Raw genomic sequence first — 25,085 nt, 5'->3', positions numbered from 1 at the left:
GGAGAGGAAAGGGAGATTAGCTGAGTTAGCCTACTTGAGATTTTCCATCACCAAACTTGGTTTAGGTCATAGAAGTTTATTAGTAATTATATTGAACATGTATTATATATTAGAATCTCATACTGTATATATAAGGTGCTGGAAACACAAAGGTTGTTCCTAGTCCTTGTTTTCAAGAAGCTTATCATACAGTGTTGAAAGTGCTCTGACAGAATGCTGTATGAGTATACAAATGGAGTAACCTACCCAAACTTGTGATGATTCCTGTGTTGAATCCTGAAGAATGATTCGGTTTTAAGCACATGCAAACTAGAAGTACAACATTATAGATCAGGAAAGAGGCGTGTACAAAGGGCTGAAGGCGAAAAAGTACATGGCCCACATATGGAAACTGCAAGTAGATAATATGGTAAGCAGGAGCTAGATCACAAAGAACCTTGATGACAGAAAGTTTGAATTTTACCCGAAAGACTATGGGAGCTATGAAGGAGTATTCAGTAGAGAGATCACTTGGCCAGATTTGTGTTTGAGAAAAAAGACTGGCTAATGCAAAGATTGGATCGGAAAGGCTTAGATAAGATGTACCTAAGACCAGGTGAGAGGCTTTTGCAATGTTCAGATGACAAATGACAAGGGATTGAACTGTTAAGGTTAGTGTCAGGATGGCAGTTAGATAGAAGAACAGTTGAATATAAGAATGAAAATGTTTAAGAGTTCAAAAATGAAGCCAAGTTCATTGGATTGTAACTTGAGGCGACAGTGGTACTATTTGTTTTAATGGGATGTAGAAGAAAGTTTTAAGACGAACCTTAAGTATTAGTATCGGATATGTTGACCTAATATGACCTAAATCTGTATTTAGTATTGGACATGTTGAGATGCGTAAGGAAAATTTAGGTAGAGATATCAGTAGGTATTGAGTTTATGTATCTAGACTAGAGGAAAAGATCTGTACTTGAGATATAAATTGGGCGGTGAGCTCTGAAGGTGGTAATGAGTGTCTTAGAAGGATGAGATTATTTAAGGTTAGGGTGACCCTGTAATTTGTAATCTATCACCTGAACTCTTAAAAATAAAAGGGGCTGTTATTAATAATTATACCAGGACAGCAGGCTAATCCAGGACTGGCCAAAGCAAACCAGGCTATATTGTCACCTAGTCTAAGGAGAGCATACGGAATCAAGAAGATAACTAAGGATAAAACTCTAAAGGACATGAGAGAAGAGCCTCAGAAGAAGGTGTGACCAGGGCAATAGAAAAGAATAAGAAGTAATAATGTAGGGGAAGGAAAATTTTAAAGGAGGGTGTGGTCAGCAGTCATGCTATGGAAAGGTCAAGAACGTAAGAACTGATAAAGACGTGGTTGTATGATAGCACTGACAACCTTGGTAACATTAAATAAAGAGGTGAAGACAAAAGCCAAGAATGGATCCGTAAGTGTATGGGAGGTGAGGAAGTTACCATAGTCACTGTAGACATTCCTTTTATCAAGGTTATTTATAAAGCAGACCAGAAAGGGAGATAATTGGAGGGGAATTATTAGAGGGAAAGAAATGAGAGACTGTTTTGTTTTTTGAGAAACTTGTATACCAGTGTTTATATACGAGTCAAGGTAAAATGAAATAAAGGAAAAGTGCTGGGTTTAGATTCCAGAGGAAGCAGAAGAGCATGGGATTCAGAGCATGGATGCTAGAGTTAGACTTGAATGGGAAGAATGTCCCCTCATCCTTTTTGCATGTGTTGTAAGAGACAGAAAGGGATGTTTTACACTCAAGTTTGTAGAGGGAAAAGAAGCTGGAGATTTTCCTATCCAGTAGCCTCTAATTTTCTTGGTTGAAATAGGTGTTCTGGTAGTGAAGAGAGAAATGGTGAAATATGAAGCTTAAGGAATGATGAAGATTTTAAATAGTTACTGAGAGAAATAGAAAATAAGTAAATAAAGGATACATGGGAGAATTTCTGGCTGGTGTTGAAGGATCAGTTGAGATTGAGCACTGTGAATTTGTAGTGCACCAATCTTTAAAGTTCGGCAGTTTTCCCCAGCATTTCTGAACAGCTCTAAGAAAGTGTAACGAGAATAAAACTGAATAACAGCGAAAGGTTTTGCAATGAAGTAGTTGAAGTGAGGAATCATGTGGGGTCTGGATGGAAGGGTGTGAAGACAGGAACCTGGTAGGCTGAGGGGAAGAATCAGAATTAAAAGGACTAGAGATCTCAATGCAAGCCAAGCATAGAAAATAATGAGCTCCCAGGAAAAGAAAGGAATAGTTAGACAGTAGCCTGTTAAGAGTGTAAGATACCGGAGGTGGATCAGGTGATGACGAGGTCCACAAAGTTAGCTACAGTTGAATGCAAGTGGAGGTCTTTGAATTGAGGAGCCAAGGAACAGCAGGTGCAGATAAACCATGCCTATGGATATTGTCCCCCAGCATAACAGTGAGATTGGCCATACCGTGAGCCACATGCCAAGTAAATGTGAGGAAGCAGCCTCATGAGGTGGCTTTCATCTATTGAATATTGGTTGCAGAGTAATAAATTCATTACAATTTTCTTGTTTTTTAGTACAAAGTGGTTGTCCCAAAAATTGGAAACATACTTGATCTTTGTACAGCATTGTCTGCTTTATCAGGAGTACCTGCAGATAAGGTAAGATGTTTCTGGGTTTGAAGTATGTAAGGTGGAGTTTAGTTTTGCAGTGCTGTAAAACCAGCTTAATAGAAATGTATTTTCTTTTAGATGATAGTTACTGATATATACAATCATAGATTTCACAAAATATTTGCAGTGGATGAAAACCTTAGTAATATTATGGAACGGGATGATATTTATGTGTAAGTATAAAATTCATTGTTTAAAATATTACTTGAGAAAAATTCAAAAGAAATAAGTTTTCAGAATTTATGGTCAGTTTTGTCTTTGTAGGTTTGAAATTAACATCAATAGGACAGAAGATACAGAGCATGTGATTATTCCTGTTTGTCTAAGAGAAAAATTTAGACACTCAAGTTACACCCACCATACTGGTTCTTCACTTTTTGGTCAGCCTTTTCTTATGGCTATACCACGAAACAATACCGAAGATAAACTCTACAATCTCCTGCTTTTGAGAATGTGGTAAGTGCCAGATAATTCTACATTCACAAAATAATATAAAATAGCTAATGAAAGTAAACATGCAAGGTACTATCAGAATATGATTAGATAAGTCTGTATTCAATCTCATCTTTGTTTAGACAGATAACAGTTTTAAAAAATCATAGTCTAATCCAATTTCTTGATCATGTAAAACATTACTGAGGTTATTTCAAACCAAGGAAACATGAATTCTAGCTGTTTTACAACAAAAGTTGACAGTTGGAAGACAATAAAAATTTAGTATGCTTGCACTCTGAAATCATAATGTCACATGTTTCATTTCTTTATATACTCTGCTTGTTCAAGAATGCGTACTAATAACTTTTATTTAAAAGGATAAACTTTCATGGTTGATATTATTGTAAGGCAACCCCTTTTTGTCTTCCTAAAACCTTGATTTGAATTATAAGGTAATCAAGAATATCATTTTATCCCTTTCATTTTATCCTTTATAGCTGACATATTTAGTATTCTTTCTATTTTAATCATTGTAGTCCCATAATCTATACATAAAGATCACATTATACAACTATAAGTGATCTTAGCCTTAAAAAAACTAATATATAGATCATCTATCTAAATGAGGACTTTTATTTAAAAATTTTTAAGTCTAAAAATTATCTGCCACAAATTTTTAACACATAACTATGTTAAAACCCAAGAAGAGCAAACTAACTTCTTTTTTATAAAGACAACTATAACATAAATGATTAGTCAGTCATTTGCATTTATGGAACTGTATCTTGAGTCTGAATTTATTCTTGAATCTATTAAATGACCACTGTTATTGCATTAAAAAGTTTTGTTTTATTGAAAGAATGGAAAACTTTTTTTAAGTTCTTACCTTTGTAGAACTGAACTTACTTGATTTCTGATTTTTTTAAAGCCGATATGTCAAAATATCTACTGAAACAGAAGACTCTGAAGGATCCCTACACTGCTGTAAGGACCAAAATATTAATGGGAATGGCCCAAATGGCATACATGAAGAAGGCTCACCAAGTAAGACTTCCCTATTGTAAAAACTCTTCGCCTGGATTATTGCCTTAGAGAAAAGTTGAAAGGATGGGGATTAAGGAACTGAAAAATATTTGCAAGCCTAGAAAAGATAATGTTAGTATTAATAATTTTTAAATGTAGCATTGACTTTATTTAAAGACTTCTAATATCTAAAATTAGGTGAAATGGAAACAGATGAGCCAGATGATGAATCCAGCCAGGATCAAGAACTTCCCTCTGAGAATGAAAACAGTCAATCTGAAGATTCAGTTGGAGGAGATAATGATTCTGAAAATGGATTATGTACTGAGGAAACTTGCAAAGGTCAACTCACGGGACACAAAAAACGATTGTTTACATTCCAGTTCAACAATTTAGGCAATACTGATATCAACTACATCAAAGATGATACCAGGCATATAAGATTTGATGATAGGCAGCTTAGGCTAGATGGTAAGTATTTGTGAAAAAAGGCTTCAACACTAAACTTGAGCAAAGCATGTTATTTTTTTAGGTGAAAACCACAAAGTTCAACTCATGAAAAATAACATTTACGTATCTATTAAATGAAAAGCCTTAGTTTCCAAGTATACTAAAACACATGTCAATATTTATTAAAAGGAGGTTGAACTTATGCTTAAGGGTTTTTTTGTTTTGTTTTGTTTTTTTAACTCCTAAACTATTTTAATGGCTTGGAAACAGCAATTTGCCCTGTTCACCTAGTAAAAGAAAAGATTGCTATTTATTTATTCTTGTATATAGCTTAACATTAAAATACATTAGTTTTAATATTGTGGCGTATTAAATTTTAAAGAAAAACTATGTTTCCTACCTCAGAAAGATCTTTTCTTGCTTTGGATTGGGATCCTGATTTGAAAAAAAGATATTTTGATGAAAATGCTGCTGAGGTAAGTCATTGCTCATTCCTACCTTATCTTTTCCATGTTGATCACACTGTTTTGTTAACACTCTTCTGTTTCTATCATATGTATTTATTTTGTCAGTAGAAATTGGTTATGTACTAGAAAAGGCTTGTTGGTTTTGAACATGCTCTCTGTTACCACTTTTTAATCGTTTATAGGTGTGTATACAGGAGTTATTTAGAAGTATGGTATAAATTGCAGCTGAAAAAAGCTTTATGGTTCTTTTGAGAAAGTTTAGGAGTTTTTCATTACTATTCATAGTAAGATGGTATCACTAAAATGAGTTTTGTTTCATTTGTTCTCTTAACTCAAGAAATACTTCTCTTTAGGATTTTGAAAAACATGAGAGTGTGGAATATAAACCTCCTAAAAAACCCTTTGTGAAATTAAAAGATTGCATTGAGCTTTTTACAACAAAAGAAAAGCTAGGTGCTGAAGATCCCTGGTAAGAAACAAAGTTAAACAATTTTTTCTAATTTTTTTTTTTTTTTAAGGATTTATACTGAGGTATGTGCTACATCAAGTTAAAAAAGTAATAACTAAATTCCCTTTGATATTTTAAATAAGCATTTCTTTATATGGTAATAGTCTATTAGGCAGATGAGAATGTCTTTAAAAGTATTATGTTAAGCTCTAATCTCATTTCTGTATTTCCCATAATAGCCATTTTACTATGAATAATTAATTTTAATTACTTTTTCTTAAGAATTTTTAGCTGTGCAGCCATTTTGGGAGAAACTTTTAGGAAAATCACAGTGATATATTCTGTGGTGTTATTAATTCCATTAGAGCCCAGAAATTTTGAGATTTTCTAATACCTATATTTTAGCACAGTTTTGTGGTACATCCATGTCTTTTTAGCATACTGTAATGGATATAACCTAGCCCTCGTCATTTCTTTGAATACTTATTTACCATATTAGTTTATAATAGTTAAATCTATTTGAAAAATGTACTGAAGATAAAAATAACAGGAGTTCCTGTCAGTCTGTACATATTAGGCATATGATAATTGCTCACTGAATAAATATAGAACTTTTCAAACCTTCAAAATATGTATTGTTTTAATTACCTCTACCAAGCTACCAAGCTTTAAATGTTTCTCTTTATTCTTAGGTATTGTCCAAATTGTAAAGAACATCAGCAAGCCACAAAGAAATTGGACTTATGGTCTCTGCCTCCAGTACTCGTGGTACATCTCAAGAGATTTTCTTACAGTCGATACATGAGAGACAAGTTGGATACCTTAGTTGATTTTCCTATCAAGTAAGTTTTGATTATGCTTCATAAACATTGGACAACTAACTCTTTTTAAATATCGGGTACCATTGGGCCCAGTTTCAGTTTTTGAGTGTATTTTTGAGTAGTTCTAACAATTTGTAGGGATCACTAATAATTTTTCTTCCTACTGAGAGATTTTTTCAAAGAACAAAGAGAAAATATACTCTTTTAAAAAATAGAATAAAACTCATTATGTATTACTTAAAACACACTGACCCTGTTTATAAATCTAGGATACTCATGGGACCTTAGTGGTTTTGTTTTTCCTCGGACTTACTTCATCATTAATCATCAATTATTCCTAAATATGCTTTTTAAAAAGACTTAAGAAATATATAAAAATAGAATAATGGAGTTGCTTAGAAGGATAACACAGTAGTGTGATCATCCCTACTATTGTGTCATCCTTCAGTTTTCTTATTGCACTGCCCAGAATATGACATCATATTCGTAAAAAGTTATAAAGCGGTCTGGAGACAATATTTTTGTAGTCCTTTTTTTTAAAGCTTTCACTAAGCATAATTGAGAATTGAGAAGGACTAATAAGGAATATTGTATTCTCATTCATGTAGTCTAGGAAGGACTTTTTCACAATACTTTGCAACAAGAACTTGATTCTCTTCTATTTTGCTAAAAGAACATTGAATAATACCATGTTTCCCCAAAAATAAGACCTAGCCGGACAGCTCTAATGCATCTTTTGGAGCAAAAATTAATAAAAGACCCAGTCTTATTTTACTATAAGACTGGATATAATATGATACAATACTGGGTCTTATATTAATTTTTGTTCCAAAAGACACATTAGAACTGATTGTCCGGTTAGGTCTTATTTTTGGGGAAACGGTATGCTTTTATATTTCATGATGTCTGTGCACCAAATTTACTTTGATATAGTTAATAAGTAGACAAATGCTGAATGCAGGTTTATATACAAAGATGACTGGAAGGAAGGAACGAAATGATGTAATATTGAAAATATTCCTTGGAGTGCTTATTCCAATTGTTATTTATAAATTTAAAATTGAAAATATTTTGTAATTATGGAAACAAAAAAATGTTAATTTGCTCTTTAAGAAAATTATGAGCCCTCAAAGTTTTCAAGAAGGTAGCATTTGGACAATGTTAAGCGCAAGAAGAACCAGAAGTAATGATAAGCTAGGACCTATTAGAGATGTATTAGAATTTTAGAATCATTATTGCTTTTTAATGAGGCAAGTACAGAAAGAATAACCAGAAATATTGATAAGCTATAAGATGGTCCTGTTCCTTTTTCGTGCATGACGGATTATAAACAACTCGTTTCATTTCCAAGAATGTTGCCCATTTGGGATATATAGATTATCAAAACCAAGAAAATGTAGAGTAAGTATTGGGGCTTACATATATTTAAATTATTGTAAAATTTCTAGGAAAGTTTTTTTCCCCCCCACTACTCTTTTATTCTATGAATGAATCATCCTAAAAATAACTTTTAAAACATAAAAAATAAAAAGGACCAAGATGATAGTGATGACTATTTTTCCTAGTACTGAGAGTTAAATGTGTTAACATAAAAATATTAATCTGATTGTTGAATCAGTGGAGAATTTTTGAATTCTCAGCCCGTAAGAAAATTTTTGCCAAAACATTCAAATATCGAGGATATATACATGATTTGTTTTCATAAAGTTATTTGGCTCTTAGTAATTTCTTTAGTGAGATAAATATGATGGAAAGGAATAGAATTCATTGCATTTAGGGAAAAAATAAAACTAACTTGATTTCTTTTTAAAACAGTGACTTGGATATGTCGGAGTTCCTAATTAATCCAAATGCAGGTCCTTGCCGCTACAATTTGATTGCTGTTTCCAACCACTATGGAGGGATGGGAGGGGGACACTGTAAGTTGACAGTTTACCTTTCACTAAAATCATGTTTGGTAACTCCAGACTTTTTCCCTTAAGATATTTATTGCTTCTTAAAAGGAAAATGTGAAATGTGTCTTACATGTACTAATAGTTCAAAAAATATTGATTAATGAATGAATCCGCTTTTGAACCTTTTTTGACATCAGGAGTTAGAGGACTGAGTTTTTCATAATCCTCAGTTGAGAGCACAGGAAGATTACTTGTCCATTCAGGGCTCCTGTCCTTACCCATTCTCCTTCCCCTTCCCTTTCTAATATATATGTGCTCTTGTAAATCCTACACCATTGTTAAGTTACATAATTGGTGCTGTGCTATAAATCTTACGTTTCTCTCTTAACACTTAAGACATGTCCATATAGTCCATTGCTCCCAAACACTTATGACTTAACAGCTACCAGATTTTATCTCTAGTCACTTCATGGTGGACATCCAAATTGCTTTTAACTTTCTGCCACCATAAGACTGATAAACATCATTGTTTATGATCTCCTTTGTGAGAATTTCTTTGAGCTACATACCCAGAAGTGAGATTGCTGGGTCATGAGTATTTAAAGTACTGCTAGATGGCTCTCCAGGATGGTTAAACCAGTCTACACTCTCCAGTTGATAGATTTTTCTGTTCAACCAACTTTGCATTCCTGGGAAATCATACTTATCTTTCAGTATTTTTTATATACTCAGTTAGAATTGGTGAACTAATTTTATTTAGGATTGTTACAATTTAATTCATAAGTGAGATTGTCCAGTAATTTTTTTTTATATTGTTCATACTTTGGAATCAAGATTATAATCTACCCTAATAAAATAGGCTGGGATACTTTGTTTCTGTTTCCTGAAGCAGCTGGTAATGTATAGGAATTAACTATTCATGAAAGTCTAATAGAATTCACCTATAAAATTTCACCTATTGGGCTTTACAGCTTTAACCTTTTCTATTTATGTCATGCTTATTGAAGTCTATTCAGTTTTCTTTTTCCAAAATGTGCACATTGTGGCTTTTTCTATTTTTCTAAAAATGTATCTGTGTTTTCCAATTTATTTGATAATAGTTGTTTATAATACTCTTCTGCTATATTTTTTCCTTTTCTTGTTCTTTTATCTTTTTTTTAATTGGTCTGTCTGATTAACCTACTCAAAGAATTAGCTTTCCAGTTTATTAAATTTTTCTTTTGGTTGTTACATGTATGTATTCTATCTCATTGATTTCTTCACTTCCCTTAGGTATATTTTTCTCCTTGTTACTTTGGGTTTGCCCTGTTTCTCTTTTCCCAACTTTTTGGGTTGAATGATTTTTGCTTTCCATTTTTTTCTCCTCTATTGAAAGCTATAATAAAAGCTCTAAATTTCCCTCTTAATTACTGCTTTATCTCTATTCCATAAAATTTGAAATGTAGTATTTTTCAGTTATATGAATTTATGGCTTTTGCAAAGCTCTAAATATATGGCTTTTGTAAAGCACTCCTCCTCTTAATTTTAATTTTGTTAACAGGGGCACTGTCCATAAGACTTCCATGTGACTTAATAAATGGTCTGTTTGTTAAGTGTGTGCTTGGAAAACGTAGGTATTTTCTATTCAAACACAGAGTTATATATTTCTCTAATAGTTTAAGCTTATCAGTTGTATTAAAATTATTACCATCTCTGGTCATTTTTGATGTTTATTAGAGGAATTTATCAATACTACTACTGAAGTGTTGATTTATCTGTTTCTTCTAACAGTTTTATTCGTTGTTTTGCATTATTAGTTGCATTTATGTTTATAATGGATAGCTCTTCTTTCTCTATTGTTCCTTTTACCAGGATTGACATTTTCTTTTCCCTTTTGTTTTTCTCAAAGTTAACAAATGTTAGTCTAGCTTTTTTTTGGTCTTTTTATTCAGTCTAACAACATGTTTCTTTTCATTTGTGAGTGCAGCTCATGAGTTCAGATTGACAAATTTACAGCCCACAATAGACTCCAACCCAGAAAAACAATAAATTTGTTTTGTGAGGGGGAGAATTATTTAGAAAACATGGTTTATAAAGTGTCTCTTTTTAGAATCTACATCAGCAGAAAACTGTTTTGGGGACATTTTGCAACTTTGTTTCCTCAGTTATTGGGTAGTTTATATGAAGCATAGAATAGGAAAGAGGGCTTTTTTTTTTTTAACTTAAAGATAGAGCAAATCTTTAAAAATTGTGCAGATTAATCGCTTTTTGCCTTCGTCTTTCTATGCACTTTTGTTAAAGACTGAAAATGATTCTGGTGTTGTAAAAATAACTACAGATTAGTGGAATAGTAGTGTTGGAAAAATACTTGTCATAGAAAATGTAAATTACGATTGAATTTCAAACTTTGCAGTCAGGGACAGACCTGGATTTGAATCCTAACTGTGCTACTAACAGCTATGCTGTTGGACAAAGAAAACTTCTCTTGATGTCTTACTTTCCCCAACTCTAAAATCACAAGAATAGTAATGATAATATCTTCTTTATGAGATAATGCATATAAAGTACATGGCACTGTGCCTGGTGCGTGATAAGTGGTAATTACCATATATTAGCGTTAGTACTGTTATTCTGTGAATAAATCTGTTCTGTTTGTCCCTGGCGTGAAAAAAGTTACGAAGTTCATCTGATATGAAAAGTATCTTAGGCACATAGATCATATGAAATTATTCTAAAAACCTTTAATCAGTGAAATTAGTTGAATGTGTCATAGATAGGCTCTATATAGATAATTACCATATAATTTTTATAGATATTCCTCGTGCAGATGTTTTAAAAATTTTAAGGGTTCCCCCCAGGAAACCATAGATCGTTTCAGTCACAGAGGTGATTGTATCTTTCCATTAGATACTGCTTTTGCAAAAAATAAAGATGATGGAAAATGGTACTACTTTGATGACAGTAGTGTCTCAACTGCATCTGAAGACCAGATTGTGGTAAGTGTGTCTTTTCTTTTCTGAAAGTCAAAGAACGCACTTTTTAAAATGGATCTATGGGACACTGTAATCTATATTCTAGTAATTCTGTTAACTAAGAGAGACGTGCTCTCATTTAAAGAAGTGTAAAATTGGCCTCTAACTACAAATTTGTCTTCTAAATTTGCCCACTAAGAGAACTATAAATAGCAATGTGAAAATTTTTCTGGTAGTTTTCAACATGATAACTGGGGTTTTCTAAGAAAAATAATAAATTATTATTCTAATAAAAAATTTCCTCTGGAAAAATAGGTTCAGACATTTCTAGACATCGACTACTTAAAGTCAGATGCTAAAATGGAAAAACAAAATGCTTTAAGGGCCTTACCATACGTACAATTTTTAAAGTAAAGCCTTATCCTTTATGACAAACATTTAAACTCAAAATGATGTAATTAGATAAAACAAGTTATGTTTTTTTTTAACCCTGTGTATTTGTTAACTTTGATATTTTTTGAATAGTAGAAAAATGAGGAAGTTACATCTCTTCAAACTCTTGGCAGCAGTTTATCAGCCACAGCTGGAGGCAAGATACTGGCATTTGTTTTACTTCCCATCAGAGCAGATTTTTATTATCAGATATTGATTGATGTAAAGATAACTGCTATATCCTAAGAAGAAAGCTAAGGCTTGCTTGATAAATGTTTATTTTTCTATATATTTTGCATTTCTGTAGATTTTACTTATTGATCACACTATTACAAAGAGTGAGAAATAGAGTATTTGCACATGTGATATTCCCTGTACAGAGGTTTTTTTCTTGATGTGGGAGTACTAACTGCTTTACTTTATTCCCCAGTTTAAATTATATATTCCTTGAGGGCACAGACTAGCTTTTTTCTTAGTTTATAATACTTTAAATTCTTCAACTTAATAAATTAATGAACTTCTAAGGCCAATTATTGGCATAGTTTTAGTCTGTCATTGGATGAACAGATATGAAATTTTGAATTGTTTCTCCATAGATGTTTTATATTTTTATCTTATGTATCTGCGTATATGTATATACATATAAATTATGTACTGTTGCTTATCTCCCTATAGCTATAACAAAGAACAAAGAAAGACTTGAACTCTAACATTGTTTAAATGTTTATATGCCTAAGTTAAGTACGTTTACACTTTATATTTAGACTTCTAATTTCAAGTCATATCCCTCACTTCACAATTCTGTTCTCCTCTTTAATTTGCCAGAGCATCCTGAAATAGCCTATATCCTAGTGTTGCCTTCAAATAAACAATATATGTTGTTTATATAAATAAACAATATATCCTGTTTATGTAAATAAACAATATATCTTGTTTATGTACAATATATGTATTTGATTTTACCTTGCATCTTAAAAATAATGAATCGTCATTTAGTCAAAAAATATTTGAGTACCTCCTATATGTAGGAATATTCTAAACAAGGTTAAAAGACAGATAGCTCTGATTTCAAGAGGTTTACAATCTAAAGATGACAGAGAAGCAAATCAACAATTATATATGATAAGTACTATTAAGTATCTTGGCTACATAGAAAGGGGACAGCTATCTCAACTGATTTGGGGTTTAAGGGGACAGGACACTGCAAGGAAGTTTGCACAGAGAAAGTGGTGTTTAACAGGGGTCTGCAATTACAAATAGGAGTAAATCAGACAATAGAAGCAAAGTATTCTACACAAGAAGACCAGTACCTACAGAAGTAAGTAGGCATGACAAAACATGGCATTTAGGAACAGCAGCTAATTTGGTATTACTGAAAGGAAAGACTCTTGTTAGGGACATGGGGCAGAAATTAGCTAAATTTGAAATTGAGATCAAGAAAGATGACATTCTTCATTATGAACTAAGAATAGTACATGTTTTTTTTGTTGTTGTTTTTTTAAGGTCAGGATTTAATGAGCCCATAGAAAAGTCTGAAGAAACCAGAGAGATAGAAGATCTAAGGAAAAGTAGTGTCATAGAAGCCAAAACTGTTTGGATGCAAGAAAGAGTAGTAAGGCATTAAATGCTACAGAGAGATTGACTAAAAGAACTGAAAAAGGTGTTCATTTAATTCATTTGTAGGAGGTTATTGACCCTAGTGAAAGCTATTTAATTAAAATGATTGGGACAACAGGTCACATTGAATTGAGTGTACATGAGAGTAAATGGTGAATATTAGACTATTCTGTCTACTCGCCTGGCTGTGAGGAATACTTTTTATGCCACAAAGTCCAGTAGATAAGGACCCATTAAAGATACAGTGATGTTTGATGGAGCAAAATATCCTTATGACAGTAGGAAAAGTTGGACTGCACAGCAAACATAGAAATGATTAGTATTAGTAAGAAACTCGTCTTTTCCTAAGAGACTGGAGGAAGGTAGGCATAGAATTCTATTTCATGTTAGAGTAGATTAATCTGTGATATATTAGGTTGGTGCAAGAGTAATTGTGGGTTTTGCAATTATTTTTAACCTTTCAGACTGCAATTACTTTTGCAACAACCTAATAGTTACATTTATTTATCTGTCCAACTAACTTATAAGAGAATAAAAATGTTAATTCCTGTGTATTCTTCCTTTATGTATAGAAGGCATTTTGTATTATTCAATTTTAGTAATTTCCTTTTGACCATGTGTGGTTTTTCTATTTGATTTATGCTCTGTCACCAAAATTGATTACCAGCTAAAAACTCATATTTAACGTGATCTTTGAGAATCATAACCTTTTTGACATCCTCTGTTTATTTTAACAGTCCAAAGCAGCATATGTACTCTTCTACCAGAGGCAAGACACTTTCAGTGGAACTGGCTTTTTTCCTCTTGACCGAGAAACTAAAGGTGCTTCAGCTGCCACAGGCATCCCATTAGAAAGTGACGAAGATAGCAATGATAATGACAATGATATAGAAAACGAAAACTGTATGCACACTAACTAATGGAAGTCCTAGAAGCCATAAAAGAGAGACTTTCCTGCTGGTGGTTATCTATTGAGATGATGAAGTTATCCACCACATTAAACAAAAGTCTGAGATGGGGAGTTTCAGATAACCGAATGTAAATCCTTTATCAGATTTTAACTTGTGCAGTACTTGAAGTGAAACACAATGAAAACTTTAACAGAAATTGTCTCTTAATACATTTACAGTCTTGTATTTACAAGCTAAATATATATAGGAAATCACAAATAAATCCCTTTTAAGTTTGCTGCTGTTTTGATGAATTATGTTTTCTTTAATTTTTGGATGTGAGTTAATTGATGAGAAATGTTAAATTTGTGGATGTTGGTCATTTATTTTGCTCTAATAATACTGCAAGAATTATGGCTGAACTTAGTTTTTCGATAATCTAGTTCATGTACATTAGGCTGCCATATATACTACTATAATATTTAGCTGCAGTATCAATGTGGCATAAATACTGCAGTAGTATTCTTAGAAAACCAAATTTTCAAACTATCCCTGGTAATCATTGTGGGCCTATTAAAAAAACAAATCATGATACGAGAAACAGTCTTGAAAAAGTTATTTCCTTTTGTAGTATCATTAAAAATCCAGAATATTTTGTTCATCTTACTGCTACTGTGGAAACAGGTTCTAGATTTCATACTCCATCTAAAGTCATTTAAATGTAAGTATTTTTACTGCTATTGGGATCTATTCCTTAGACATTCAGATTTTTGACTTGCTTTAAAATGCATATCTTTAATCTGGTGTTAGTCCAAAATTAAAATTTTTGCTGTCTGTTTTTCTCTACCCCATTTTTTTGTAATTTGGCAACTTTTAGCTCTTCCAATTATTGTAATGTAAGGGCAGACTTAATAGTATTCTGTATCCATAGTAATACATCAAGCGTAGGATGAGAAAATTTTTTTTTTAATATACTGGCCTTTAAATCATTAATGGACAATTGGCTTTAAAGGTAGGTCTGTTAACTTTCTTTGTGTGTTCCTGATGGAATCACCATAGCCTTACAGCTTTTCTCAGAAGGTAACTTGCTATAAGACAATTGGCATTTGCATGTTCCAGACTCTGAACCTGTATAGTATATAAAGCATACAAACCTTGAATTTGATTTTAGTTCACCACATTCAAGGATCCAGAATGCCAAAAATATGTGTGAACATTTGAAACATTTTTCATTTGCTGCTTTTTCCCTTTGATCTAGTTGAAAGAATGTATTGTCAATTGGCATACAATACTGCCTTTAATAGAAAATCTAAATGCTGGGGCACATTTTACATTATCGACTACCTGAGAAATTGCTTTGTGTCCCACTGTTATTAAAGCAAAAAGTATAATGTTCTTCACTTGAACTAATCAAATACAATAGATTATAAATTGTGTATTGTACATAAAAGTTCACTCTGTGAGTGCACATTTTGGTAAATTATTTATTTATGTTAGCATTTAAAAGTTCAAAAAAAAAATGCATCTGACCAGGATAAATGAGGTATGTTGATCATGGCTTTGCTTTATACCTTGATATTAAAGCTGGTTTTCATCCTGGTATTTTAAAAGCTGCTTTGGGTTTTCTTTTTCGTCTGTTCTTTTTTTCTTTTTCTTTCCTTTCTTTTCTTTCTTTTCTTTTCTTTTTTTTTATTGTAAACTAACCTCCTGCATGACAGAGGTTAAAATTTTGTCTGCACTTGAGTTCACTTGGGTTTACATTTGAAATGTGCATGTTTATTTATACAGATTTCAATAAAGCTATTCAAGGCCTTATTTAGTCTTTTATTTCTTATTCTGAATCTTTTGATAAAAATCCTGTTTTATGGGTAGGTGACTATACGCTAGACTTTTTAGTTATCATATCGTTAAAAATAGAAAGAAAAGCACATCAGACAAAGTGAATCCTACTGTTTAAGGACATGTTTAAAATTGATTTTTAAAATTTAAACATTCATTAAACTAATGTTTGTGTACCTACTAATCACTTTTCTCTAGTATTGAGATAAAGTCGTAAACATATATCCCTGCATTCACAGAGCTTGCAGTCTTTCTGTTACCTACTGATAGACTATATTTCTTTTTTCTGAGTTTTAAAGAAAAGCCAAAATTAAGTTTTTCTAGCCGTAGATTGCAGTCTGCACCCTAATTGTCCATAGAGACCATTCCTTTTTAATGCCTGTAATTAACTTCTAGTCCCACTAGGTGTGTTTTTTAATTGGAAATGATGTTAATAATGCCAGATGCAAAAAAATTAACTAAAAATAGTGCTTATCTATACTGTAAAATTAGGTATTCATAGGTAATACAGGGTAATAGGAATATATCCAGTCTAGAATTCTACTTCTAGCTTTGCTACTTAGTAATCATGACTTTGAACTTAATCTCTCCTAGTCTGTTTCTTTACCTATAAAATAATTAATGATAAAAATAATAGCATTTATTGAGTACTCACCATGGAACAAGTACTATGTTAAAGTGTTTTATATATATACAATCTCATTTAATTTTTTCCCACAATAGCTATGATATAGGGATAGTCATTATTCCCATTTTTTATATGGAAAAACCATATGGTATCAAGCAATTAAGCAATACTCTCAAATTTATATGATTACTATGTGGTAGAGCCAGTATTTTATCCTCAGATACATGTACTACCTCCCACTCTTGTAGTGTCTGCCTCACAGGATTGTTGAGAACTCAGATGAGATCATGTATTTTATGGGAAGGTACTTTGTAAACTATGTGGTATACTCATTACTGATTTCTTCAGTCTAAATAGAAAGTCATCTTGAAGTCGATCACTTGGCTTCCAAAAGTACCTTCAGCTCAGTATTTTAATAAGAAACATACCAGCTGGAATATTGACCAACCTTTGCCTTTTAAAATTAACTTAATTCAACATATGTACATTTATTACAATTTTAATTACATTTTAAATGTCAGATGGCATTCTTTTTTCTTGTTCATCCAACTCAAACGTGCTCTTCTTTACATTTCCCCAGATGCAACCCTGATTTTCAGGACTTGCTTCTTCACCTATAATTCAGTTTTAAGTAAACTTTGTGCAAAAGCTGCAGTCTGATGCTTTATTTAAATGTCTTGCTTTCTCTTATAATCCGTTTTCTTTTAGTAGTCCTATGGTTATCCTTGCTTTCCTGGCAACTAGATATGAAACCACACAAAATACTGATTTGGGCATAAAGAAAATCAGGAAGTACTAAAGCCACTGATTGATACAGTGTGAGGACAGTGCTTTTTCGTCAGCTAGTTTCATTAAGGTGAAGACATAAAAAGGAAGCCAGGACCCTGTGAGACCAAATGAGGGGAGTCTCCTTCAGTGGCTTACCAAAAGGGGGCTCGGAGGGTGGCATCCAGTAGAGCCTTCTACCCCAGAGAGGAGGAATATAGTATCATTGGTGCCTGGTGATAATGAAAAGCAGGCCAACTTTTAGTCCGTTTATTTAAGTTTTTTAAAGAGAATGCATTTCATTACTGCCTGCTTCCCACCCTTCCTGTTTGATAAGCTTCTGATCTTTGCTTGTGCAGTGTGGATGAGCACATTCTCTCCAGTTTAGTTTTTAAGATAGAAATGTGAAGCATTGTTGTGCATTATGGAAAGGGATAATAACTTCTCTAAAATCTCAGAGGCATGAGAAGTAAAATAAATTTCTGTTTTGGAGCCAAAGAAGAGTACTGGAAATCTTTATTCATATTTTTTGCTCTACAATGAAACTTGTTTTTCTTTGAGCCAGATTCTCTTGAAAATATAATTTTGTTGATAACTCCCCAATAATTATTTTAAATGCTAGAGGACAGAGAAAGAAAACAGGAGAGTTTGTTTATATCCTTGTTGATTTACATATTAAATTGCAGAGCTATACTATATTGTTTTATTATCAGATTTTTCTAATGAAAAATACATATAATTTTTCTTGTAAGCATTATTCTAGGTTTGGGGGGGCATTTCAAATCAATCTGTATGTTTTTCATGTGCTTACTTCATATTTACTATGTATTAAGCAAAGGAATTTCCAAAAAGCTCAGACAACAAAACTTTCATTTAAAACTGGGTTAATTATATTCAATTTTTTAATAAGCTATATAGAATAGGTTTTTGAATATCAGAATTGAGACGATAAAATGTACATGGTAAAATTCAAATATTGATCAAGCCTTATTTGCACTAATGATGGGGTAAAGAATTTTAAAATGGATAATATAAAACAGACAGTACAAAAATTATTTTTGACAAATATGTGCATTCTCACCCCACATCATACCATTGTCTAATTATATCCCAGCTCTGCCTTTGGGAGCCTGGAAATTGCCAGGGTAGTGAATGGAAAAAACTCTAGGTTATTAAGCAAATCCAGAAAGTCGATAAACCAAGAAAAATTAAAATTTGATATATTATTTTGGACTAGGCTCAAAGAACAGGAGAAAATCAGTCAAGTGGGTTTCAATGTAATTTTTTTTTCTAGAAATGTCTATTAAATGTGATTTATATAAAGCAGCTGAAAATGCAGCTATCTCTTTGGAAATTGTTTTTTAAAATGGAAATGCTGTAAAAAGACTGCACATTTTTAATATGCACAAAAATCAACTATTTTAAATGTTTAAATTGTATTGCTACTTAACTATGTTCTGTAGAAAATCATGGTTGAAGTTGGTGCTCATTTTGCTCAGAATTTTCCCTCATATCAGGAACTTGTAGCTTGTTCTATATAGTTTGGTGAAACAAAAAATAGTTCATTTGCTGTGACCTTTAAGTCGATTACCAGCTGGAGTTAAATCTACATACATAAAAGTAAAACAATAAACATGGAAACACCCCAAACAGTCTTTTCCCATAATGTTTATTTACATTTTTCTCAGTAATGACAAATTCTTAACATTTACCAAACTGTTGTTTTAAACCTTAAATATTACACTGCTTTTTAATTCTTAGTTAAAATCTTTTAGGATTCTTAAACTTTGTAACATCTTGAACAGAAGTCTCTCATTAAAACTTTTTTTTTACAGTATTTTAAACTTTATAAAAGACACTGTAGGTTAACACACATTATAATTCCTTATTTCTCCTCTGTGCATTGATTCTTAGGTATACTAGCTTATAAATAATTCAGACTCAAGTATTTGAAGTGTTCTGCTTATGTCTGGCCCTACATGTGTGCCTTCAGTCTTTCATCTGGCCTGCCTTCTTCTGACCTTGAGTTCTCCATATAACTACTGAAAATATTTAATTTTCTTTATAGTGAGAACCATCTTTCTATTAACATCAAGTGGGCAATTTATTAAATCCTCTGAGTTCATCAGAATTAATTCCATCATGACCTAATTCATTTCCCACAAGAAGCTCAAGACGCCCAGGTCATTCATTGTCAATCCCCTAAACTCCCTAATTCCTAGAATGAATTATCAGTGTCCTGTAATTACTTAAGAGAAAGCAGCCTACAACATGAATTATTTTAGAATTGTTCTCAGAAAACCAAAAAATACATAAATATGGAAAAATTAACAAGTTTTTAATTTGAGTAGGAATTTCTATAAGACTTAAATATTGAGTGGCTTGAATAAGATAAAACTCTTCAATTTATACAACTCAGAATTACATTCAATTTTGAGCCATGTATCTATTATTTGAGTTGAGGTAATACTGCAGATTCACACAGTAAACATCAATAATCATAGATACTTGGGTAATATTTTGGTGGGAGACAAATATATGGTAGGAAACATTTTATATTTAGAATCATTTTACCACAGCCATCTCTAAACAAGTCATTTGCTTCTGCATTTCACTTTTCTCAACCATAAAATGATACAAGTTTCTTGCGAGGACTGAGTGAGTTAATGGATGTGGAGGTGTAAACTTCCCGGTTTTGCGAAAAAGGCAGTATTTTCTATCACAGGGCTCTATTATCACTAATAAAAGACTTCGCCAATGCTTCCATTCAAATTCAGCTTTTGAAGTTATTCAAGTGTATATATACACATACATTTTTAGCAAAAGAATCAGTAGTATGGGTCAAATTAATATTTTTTCATTTGTTTATAAATTTTTTTCCTAGTTCCTATGGAAGACTTGGAGCAGAAGTCTTGGTGTGATGGTAAGCTTGAAAATTAAAATTTCATCATGGGTACTAGAATCCAGTTATATACTGACAAATATGATTTTAAAAGCTACTTATGAGCTTAATTTCACAGCTTTTACATTTAGAACCTTTTCTCTGCCTTCAGTAGACATGGATTATGTTCTTTTCCCCCCAATTTCATAAATCATTATCTAAAAATCATTCGAGTTAAAGATTGCGTTTGGATGTATTTAGTGACAATTATAGGCATTTTAATTTAACCAGTATTAAATAACTGTGCACGTCATGGCAGACCAAGATGTAGCATCTCTTTTGAAAATATACATTCGGATCCACTCACAAGATTATGTCTCCTGGCCACTACTACCTTCCTGTCCCAGTCCATTCTCTATTCTGTCACAGTGATCTCCATTAAAAAGAAAAAATCAGATTCTGTTCCTCTCTTTAAAGTTCTCCTCTAACGCCTCCATATAAACAAAAGATTGGTTTGGCACATAGGCTCAAGAGTTAAACCACCTCAGTTCTGGGCCTACCACTTTTCTGCACATACGTCACTTCTCTGACTCTCACTTCTTCTATTTCCAAACTAGAGCAGCTCCAGGATTTTCATCTTGGAGGGCTTGGGGTGAAAGTAGGATTAGAAGGAATGTAAGACTCCCTTATAACTGCGTATTTGCTGAGCAAACATGATTTTTCTCAGACTACAGTTTACTTGTGCTGAAGGGCTATTTATAAACTCACCATCCACATGAGCCAGCCACTCCTGGCACTGAGTATTACCTACCTTTCAGAATGATTGGATCATTATGAAGAATACAGCAGGTGTTATTTCTAATAAAGTAGTACCCAAATGTGGGGATGATCTTTCTTTACAAACGAGAGTGATTATCACTGTACAATATCATTTGCACTCAAGTTCCAATAAACTTTCTTTAGGAAGAAAATAAAAGAGTAGGCTAACAATTAGTCCACTGATTCTTTGAAAAGACCAATAAAATTGATAAACCTCTAACCATAGTGATGAAGAAAAAGAGGACAAAAATGACCAATATCAGAAATGAGAAGAGACATCACTACAAAATAAACATATTACAAGAATGAGGGAATATTACAAACAACTTTAAATTTGACAACTTAGATGAAAAGGACAAATTCATGAAAGAGAAAAACCAAAAAGGCTCACTGAAGACAAAATAGATAACCTGAACAGTCCTATAGGTACTAGAAGAATTGAATTTGTAGCAAGTCTCCCAATAAAGAAAACCTCCGGTCCAAATGGTTCCACTGGAGAGTCCCAACATATGGTCTATCCTTGAGAATGTTCCTTGTGCACTAGAAAAGAATGTATGGTCTAGTGTTCTAGGATGAAATGTTCTGTAAATTTCAATTATGTCCATTTGGTCTAACGTGTCATTTAAGGCTGATAGTTCCATATTGATTTTCTGTTTGCACAATCTATCCATAGCTGTCAATGGCATATTTAGGTTCCCTACTATATTGCAGTTTTGTCAGTTTCTCCCATTGGTTCTTTTAGTAGTTGCTTTATATATTTTGGTGCTCTCTGATTGGGAGAATATATATTGACAAGTGTTAATGTCTTCTTGTATTGTTCTTTTTATCATTATGAAATATCCACCTTTGTCTCTTGTTACCTTTTTTTTATCCTGAAGTCTGTTTCATCAGATATAAATATGGCTACACCAGTTTATCTCTGGATTCCATGTGCTTGGAGTATTGTTTTCCACCCTTTCACGAAATTTGAGTCTGTATTTCTCCTTGCAGCAAAGATGTGTCTCTTGAAGGCGGAATATGGTTGGGTTTTGTTTTTTGATCCAATCCAATCTGCTATCCTGTGCCTTTTTATTGGTGAGTTCAGTCCATTTACATTGATATATAGTTATTGATACATGAGAATTTCCTATAGCCATTTTATTTTTCATTTTCTGGTAGTTCGGTGTCTCCATTGTTTCTTTGCCTTTATGTTCCTGTCATTTTAGTTTGGTGGTATTCTATGATTTTTTTCCCTCTCTTTCCTCTTTTTTTTATATTATGTGTGTCAGTTCTGGATTTTTGACTTTATGTAAAAGAAAGTTTCATATATATAGTAGTCCTTAAGCATGCATCTTATCTCCATTCCACTTTGCAAATTCAGACCTTTACCCCCTTTTATAGTTTTGTTGTCACAAATTATCCCTATTTGTACTGTGAGTTCATTTCAGAGTTGCAGTAGCAAATTGTCTTCTTCTCTTTCTGTTTTTACCTCCTTTACCCTTTAAGTTATGTTTAAGTGTATAGTGCCCTATTCTGTGTAGGGGTTGCCATTTTCTGCTTCTGTCTGTCTTTTAGTAATCGCACTCATAGTTTTGTATCCTTTAATGTTTTGTTTCAGGTTGAATAGCCTCCTTCAGTATTTCCTGTAATGCAGGACTTGTAGAAAATTCCCTCAGCTTCTGTATGTCTGGAAAGATATTTATTCCTCCTTCATAAATAAAGGATAGCTTTGCTGGATATATTATACTTAGCTGGTAATTTCTCTTTTTCAATAGTTTGAATATTTGATTCCACTCCCTCTTGGCTTGTAGAGTTTCTGCTGAAAAATATGATAATCTAATGGACTTTCCTTTGTAGGTTACAGTCTTCTTTTCCCTGGTTGCCTTGAGAATTCTTTCTTTGTCGTTAATTTTTGACAGTTTCAATATAATGTGCCTTAGAGAAGGCCTTTTAGGATTGAGGTAGTTAGGTGTTCTATTTGCTTCTTGGATTCGAGGATCCTGCTCTTTCTATAGGTTTGGGAAGTTCTCATCAACTGTTTGTTTGAATAGGCTCTCTGTGCCCTTCTCCCGTTCTTCTCCTGATATACCCATTATTTTTATGTTGCTTTTTCTGATGGAGTCAGATAGTTCTTCTAGAGTTATTTCATTTATTTTAACTCTCAAGTCTCTCCCTTCTTCCATCTGCGTGATTTCCAGATTTCTGTCTTCAGAATCACTAATTCTTTCCTCCATCTGGTCAGCTCTATTTCCTAAGATTGCTGTTGCATTCTTCATCTCTCTTATTGAGGTCTTCAGCTCCAGTATTTCTATTTGGTTCTTTTTAAAAATGTCAGCCTATTTGGTAAAGTATTCATTTTGTTTTTCCAGTAGGTAGCACTGGAGCGTTTTATTTTCTATTGCTCTTTCCAGCTTCTCATGATAGATTTCCTGGGGAAGTGGGTGTTTCCTCTGTGACCAAGTCCCCTCGGTCTCGGGGCATCACCCCTATGGGAGAATGTGGTGGACGATGGGGTTCTGAGCCAGTGAAATCCCTGCAGCCAGATACAGAGCTGTGTGCTGCCATTGGGTTCCGCTGCAAAAGGTGGGGGCGGGATGGGCTAAGACAGGCCTCTGGTGTGTTTGTGTCTTTGTTCTCCTCCCAGTAATGGCAACTGCCAGACCATAGCTTCCTCTCTCCTATATCTCCTCCCTTGTCACTGGAATTAGCTGTGTTGTGCATTTGCCAGTCAGAAACTCTCTCTTCAGTTTTCTGGGCTGTAGATATTCTGCTCTTTAACTTGACACTGCTACAGTTTCTTCTGGGGCCCGCTACTAGCACTGGGAGGGTTGGGGGAGGCAGCCAGGCTCAGTTGCTTTGTTTTCTACCTGTCAGTGAGGGCTGTTAGATCAGTTGTCACACTTCTGTATTCAGTCCTTGCCCTAAGGTCTCTGCCCCTATCAGTGTCTTAGTTCAGCCATATTATATGCTGATCATTGAGGCAGGACTGCTCGGGGCCACAGAGTGTGCGCCTGAAATCTCAGTCGTCCCCTCCTCTAGGACCACAATGAGCTCCAGTGCATTCATGGCCCCCACCTCTGCACTTCTCCCTTCCTTCCTCCCCTGTTCACCCCATTCGCCCACCTTTAGATGTTTCGATGCATGGATCTCTCAGATGTGTTTGTGTGTTACACAGGGAGTCCGTTGTTGAATTATAGCTGTTCAACTTGTAACTTTCAGGGGAGAGATCAAGGGGGGACCCCGCATGCTGCCATATTTCTCATGTCACTTGTCTTCAAGGTTTTCTAATTTGTTCACATAGAATTGTTCATAGTAGTCTTTTATGATCCTTGGTATTTCTGTTATCAGTTGTAACATCTCTTTCGTTTCGGATTTTATTTTGAGTCCTCTCTTTTTCTTGGTGAGTTAAGAACCAGCTCTTAGTTTTACTGATCTTTTCTACCATCTTTTTAGTCTCTATTTCATTTATTTCTACTCCAATCTTTATTTCCTTCTTATACTAACTTTGGGCTTTGTTTATTTACTCTTTTTGTTTTTCCTTGAGGTATAAAGTGAGGTTGATTATTGAGATCTTTCTTTTTTCTTAATGGAGGCATTTGTCACTATGAACTTCCTTCTTAGAACTATTTTTGCTGCATCCCATGAGTTTTGGTATACTGTGCTTCCATTTTCATTTGTCTCAAGATATTTTTTATTTTTCCTTTGATTTCTTCTTGAACCGTTGGTTGTTCAGAAGCATGTTGTTTAATCTCCACACATTTGTTAATTTTCCAGTTTTCCACCTATAATGAATTTCTAGTTTCACACCACTGTAATCAGAAAAGATACTTGATATGATTTCAATCTTTTTAAATTTATTAAGACTTGCTTTATGTCCTAACATACGATCTACCCTGGAGACTATTCCACATACACTTGAGAAGAATGTGTATTGTGCTGCTGTTACATGAAATATAAAGTAAATGTTAGGTCCATCTGATCTAATGTGTAGTTTAAGTTCAGTGTTTCCTTATTGATTTTCTGTCTAGATGATCTATACATCGTTGAAAGTAGAAAGGTTTTTTAAATTTTTTATTATAAAAAACTA

The 25,085-nt window shown here is 33.2% G+C and overlaps 1 protein-coding gene across 5 annotated transcripts in view; it reads left to right on the top strand.

Annotated features, from left to right (window-relative positions):
• The window catches only part of USP15 (ubiquitin specific peptidase 15), a 112,548-nt gene extending 98,163 nt beyond the window's left edge, over window positions 1–14,385 (top strand). For all 5 annotated transcript variants that reach the window (XM_019732415.2, XM_019732414.2, XM_074325466.1 and 2 more), the window contains 11 exons: window positions 2,563–2,646; window positions 2,737–2,831; window positions 2,923–3,114; window positions 4,022–4,137; window positions 4,315–4,587; window positions 4,972–5,042; window positions 5,387–5,502; window positions 6,174–6,323; window positions 8,118–8,221; window positions 11,084–11,172; window positions 13,935–14,385. In XM_019732415.2, the coding sequence (XP_019587974.1) occupies window positions 2,563–2,646; window positions 2,737–2,831; window positions 2,923–3,114; window positions 4,022–4,137; window positions 4,315–4,587; window positions 4,972–5,042; window positions 5,387–5,502; window positions 6,174–6,323; window positions 8,118–8,221; window positions 11,084–11,172; window positions 13,935–14,117 (1,473 nt within the window). In that variant the 3' untranslated portion in view covers window positions 14,118–14,385. The remainder of the gene's footprint in view (window positions 1–2,562; window positions 2,647–2,736; window positions 2,832–2,922; window positions 3,115–4,021; window positions 4,138–4,314; window positions 4,588–4,971; window positions 5,043–5,386; window positions 5,503–6,173; window positions 6,324–8,117; window positions 8,222–11,083; window positions 11,173–13,934) is intronic.
• The last annotated feature ends 10,700 nt before the right edge of the window (window positions 14,386–25,085 follow it).

The sequence above is a fragment of the Rhinolophus sinicus genome, linkage group LG02, assembly GCF_036562045.2.
Source record: "Rhinolophus sinicus isolate RSC01 linkage group LG02, ASM3656204v1, whole genome shotgun sequence".
In the NCBI taxonomy this organism is placed as follows: domain Eukaryota; kingdom Metazoa; phylum Chordata; class Mammalia; order Chiroptera; family Rhinolophidae; genus Rhinolophus; species Rhinolophus sinicus.
Note: the sequence above shows the minus strand (reverse complement) of the source record. Positions and strands in the feature narration are given on the sequence as shown.